At 45.3% G+C, this 5,000-nt stretch overlaps 1 protein-coding gene across 1 annotated transcript in view; it reads left to right on the forward strand.

Annotated features, from left to right (window-relative positions):
- Window positions 1-5,000, forward strand: part of LOC143300832 (uncharacterized) — a 14,981-nt gene that overhangs the window by 1,797 nt on the left and 8,184 nt on the right. The window contains exon 3 of the mRNA XM_076614764.1: window positions 2,344-2,502. Coding sequence (XP_076470879.1) covers window positions 2,344-2,502 — 159 coding nt within the window. The remainder of the gene's footprint in view (window positions 1-2,343; window positions 2,503-5,000) is intronic.

Raw genomic sequence — 5,000 nt, forward strand, 5'->3', positions numbered from 1 at the left:
TCTGCACAAGATTCAGCGCTATATAAATTCCATGATTGTTATTAGTATTGTCCGGAGGGCTGTACTGGCTGTATGGACAATAAACATGTCAAGTGTCACTGCCTTGTTCACAAACTTGTGTGAACAGCTCTACTTTGAAGCCACCTCGGTTTACCTCTCCGATCTTGTAAATCTTTCTATTTAAAAAAGGCCTACAATCCAGATTCTGGCTGTAATTTTGCCTTTTGTTATGTTTTGCCAGGCAACCATAAAACTGTTATGTACCTGGAATAAAGTGTGAGACTCTAACGTTTGAACTGTCTTTAGAACGAAGATAATACACATTCAAATCTTCAGTCCGCTTCTGTGAATAATGCATGTGCTCTCTATCAGCATTCAAAATTTCCACGAAAGTCACAAATCTGAGTGATTGTCGCACTTTGAAAAAAAAGTTAAACATACGCTTTCATCGAATAAATGGACCAGCCAGACACCGCTTTGATAGTTAAATACCGTCTCTGATTAAGGTGGGCTTTTTAGCAATGAAAGCGTAGGACCTCAAAACAGGTCCAGAGGTAACCTTCAGTATCTTCAATCGGTAGAATTTTCCAACTCCCAGATATGCTTTGAATTATTATACCTTTTTTCTAACAAATACAGTACTTGTGTCAACCTTCATCCAAAAGAAATTTGTATTTTTTCCCACAATTTTGCAAGACCATTTATGCCAACTCAAGTACTGTTTCCTAATCTAGCACTATGATTTGATATAAAGATCTTATGAAATTTACACAAGTAGAAAAAAGGCATAATTTTATTGTAAAGTGCAGTGAATCTATACATGTAAAATAAATCAAACACTGAATCATCCGAAGAACCGTTTAGCCCACAATATTTGCTTCTGTATGTAACGACTTCAACTTCATTGGTTTTACTTTCATACATAGATACAGTTTGAACAACATTATAGCAGCCTGCATTAGGTGTTTTTCTTTTTTTTTTCTTTTTTTTTCTTCTTTTTTTGTTTGTTTTTTGTCGAAATCATAGGTTGTATGAGTAACAACAAACATGTGATATAACAAAGGCTGCTCACATTAAAAAAAAAAGAAGAAAATCCTGACAAGTTTACCATAGGCAAACATGATTCTTCTGTACCTGTTCGTCTTCACCTCGACGAGTATATAGTATATGTAGGAGACTGAAAGAAGTATATGAAATTCACCAATACCCAAATGACCCAGCATAACACCTGTCTTTTGCCCACAGAAAACGTTATGTATATTCATGGTGTTGCAACTATTTGGCTCAACGCTCGGCTAATATCAGAACTTGACATAAGCTAACATCTCGGACAGACAACAGCGTGAGAGGTGTATCAATGGTATCCCCAGTGCAATTCATTTACTAGTCTTTTGTAAAGTGCTATGACTCGAACTTGGAGGCAAGCTTGCACTGGCACTTAGTCCTGTAGTTTTTGGGTCTAGTTAAAGTGCTATGACTCAGACTTGGAGGCAGGACTGTACTGGCACTTGGTGCTGCAGGCTTGGGGTCTAGATGGCCTTTGGGGACCATCCCAACGCCGACTGTCCTAAAACCCTGAGGATGTACCTTGAGCAAGACACTTCTAGCCCAGTTATCCGCGTGTGTTGGGTAGAGGGGGGGGGGGAGATGCGGGTGTGTGCTGATTATCTGGTTGTGGTTTTCCGCAATTCATCTTTATTCTTATCTTATCTGTTTATTATAATCAATGTGCAGTATAGTAGGCTATGTTTATAATTATATTCAAATAATGTTTCTTAATTCTTTCTGTTTTTACATTAAGAATACTAGTTATTACCTGCAGTGTGTGGATATATGTATGAAACGATGTATGTGATTTTTTTTTTTTTTTTTTTACATTTGTATCTTCGTAATATTTGTAGGGGCTGTTGTTGGCTTTTACAGTTATGGTCCCCATGTTGTTTACTTGCCTATGTTGTGATAATGCACCTGACGAAATTTCTCCAGTTGGAGATAATAAAGTTATTCTTATCTTATCTTATCTTATCTTATCTTTATAATCACGACAACGGTTGCCTCCTCTGACGATGATGTTCGTCCTTCGTATTCGAAGATGACCATGGCTTCAAATATCAGATGGAAGGTCGGTGGCTGTGGGTCCGGAGATGACTGATGAGGTCAGTCCGGGCCCTGAAGGCTCGTCCACATGTGGGACACGAGTGGGTGGGTGTTGTCGTGGCAGTGGATGCTGCTCGGGCCTTGCAGTTGCGTCTCGTTGCGCCTCGGTGACGCGTCTCTGCTGCTCTGATGGTCGCTGTCGGATATGACCGGCTATCAGATGGATAGACAAAACTTCGGTTTCAGATAAGGAACTGGTGTTTGCCAAGGACATGCCTTACTACCTTCAGTCCAGTCGGTTGACGACCGACTGGATCCCCGATGGTTACGTGCATACTTTCATCACCAGACACCCACGAAGCACTATGGCCTCCTACTTCAGAGTGATCGACAAGAAGTTATCAGGTACTATTAGAGGGTCAGGTGAAGAAGAGGGCATGGTTTTGCTATTAATTGTACTAAATGTGTGTGTGTGTGTGTGTGTGTGTGTGTGTGTGTGTGTGTGTGTGTGTGTGTTTGACACACACAGAGAGCGTGTGTGTGAAGCTTTATTCAGTTTGTCAGTGACAAAAGAGAGAGAGAGAGAACTCTGTGTGTGTGTGTGTGTGTGTGTGTGTGTGTGTGTGTGCGTGCGTGTGCATGTGTGCGTGCGTGCGTGTGTGTGTGTGTGTGTGTGTGTGTGCGCGCGCACAGGTTTTTTTTTGTTTTTTTTCACGTAAAACGGAAGAGGCTTTATTATGTTTGAAAGTCTCTTTCGATATTTGAACAATTCAAATCTTGAATAGTTCTAAAACACAGAGCGCATGCAACGAGTTTTGCATATATATAAATATATATATATCTACTTTTTTTTCTCTCTCTCTCTTTTGTCACAACAGATTTCTCTGTGTGAAATTCGGGCTGCTCTCCCCAGGGAGAGCGCGTCGCAACACCGAGAGCGCCACCCATTTTTTGTTGTTTTTTTGCGTGCAGTTTTGTTTTTCCTATCGAAGTGGATTTTTCTACTGAATTTTGCCAGGCCTGCAGGGACAACCCTTTTGTTGCCGTGGGTTCTTTTAAGTGAGCTAAGTGCATGCTGCACACGGAATCTCGGTTTATCGTCTCATCCGAATGACTAGCGTCTAGTGGAGGGGGAGAATATATTGGCGACTGAGCTGTGATTCGATACATACATACATGTACAGGTCAGGTCAGGTCATTAGATCTGCTACTGGTAACCTGTAATCCAGTACAACCTGTTCAGGGTCGGGTTGCCGGCGACTAAACCGGCACTCCCACCGCTCCCTTCCGGGACTGGTGAGGCGGGTGGCTAGACACCCTTATGGAGATCCATAAAAGGGCGTTGGCTCAGGAGAGCCACCGACGGCCATCTAGCTCCACTGTGCTGTGTGCATGCCACACGCAGTTGGCCCCCGGGGTGTGTCTACCCATGCATGCGAAGTCTGGATCCGGCAGAATCTGCGGAAGAAACCTATCGGTTCAACGGAGAGGAAGGCGGTTACAGCAACGCACTGTGGAGTGCAGAGAGCAAGATGAGACACCGAAAGGATATCTTGGTCATCCACTGCATCCGTGCTCATCCTCCAGTCGTCTCGACTTAGTCTTGCCACTGGAAATTGGTGGACCCGGACGAGAGAGTGAGGTTGACGTTGCGCAACTCCTCTCACTTTAAACAAACTCATCGCGCAAGTCATCAGTCATCCAAAATGACCTTTCATCCTTCATCATTTCATCACCCCCAAGTCCTGTGGCGACAGGCGAGCGACGAAACGACAGGTGTGGGTACACTGGCAGTCGCAGTCGCAGACCTGCACGCAGGCGGCTCAGGCCATAGGGTCGTTCTTCGTCGACAGGAGCAGCGATGGAGCTCGGCAGCCGTCTGAGCGTCTGAGCAGCCCTCTTTAGGAATGCACTGCTCACCTCCCTGGCATGAGGAAGGGGCTAGAAAAGGTGCCCTAAAAATTGCCTGCTCCATATCACCCTGGCCAGCATACCGCGGCTGGCGGGGACCCTACATCAGCGGTCGAAACAACAAGAAAGAAAAGAAAAAAGCAAGGATCGTTCCTCTCACCATTGGTGCTTGGAACATAAGGACTCTCCTGGACAGAGATAACGCGGACAGACCCCAAAGGAGAACGGCACTAGTTGCATCCGAACTCGCCAGATACAACATTGACATCGCAGCCTTGAGTGAGACTCGGCTTGCAGGTGAAGGCCAGCTCTGTGAACGGGGATCTGGTTACACCTTCTTCTGGAGTGGACGAGGAAGCGAAGAGCGACGTGAGGCTGGCGTTGGTTTTGCAGTAAAAACAGCACTTGTCAGCAAGCTAGCTGGAATCCCAAAGGGAGTCAACGATAGGCTTATGACCATGAAACTCCCACTGGCATCTGGCCAGAAGCACCTCACCATTGTCAGTGCCTACGCCCCAACCATGACCAACCCGGATGAAGTGAAGGCGAAGTTCTACGAGGACCTTCACTCTGTCATTGCTGCTATCCCTAAAGCAGACAAGCTCATCATTCTTGGGGACTTCAATGCTAGAGTTGGCTCTGACTACATCTCCTGGGATGGAGTGATTGGAAAGCACGGTGTGGGCCACTGCAACCCAAATGGATTGCTTTTGCTTCAGACCTGTGCAGAGCACGAACTGCTGATAACCAACACAGTTTTCTGCCTCCCTACCCGTAACAGGACGTCATGGATGCACCCTCGCTCAAAGCATTGGCATCTCATCGATTATGTCATCGTCAGGAAAAGGGATAGGCAAGATGTACGTGTAACAAAGACCATGTGTGGCGCCGAGTGTTGGACAGACCATCGCCTTGTAGTCTCGAAGCTGAATATTCGAATCCAGCCCAAGAGACGCCCCCAAGGCCAGAAGGCTCCAAAACGGCTCAACATC

Source organism: Babylonia areolata, chromosome 26 (assembly GCF_041734735.1).
Source record: "Babylonia areolata isolate BAREFJ2019XMU chromosome 26, ASM4173473v1, whole genome shotgun sequence".
NCBI lineage: Eukaryota > Metazoa > Mollusca > Gastropoda > Neogastropoda > Buccinidae > Babylonia > Babylonia areolata.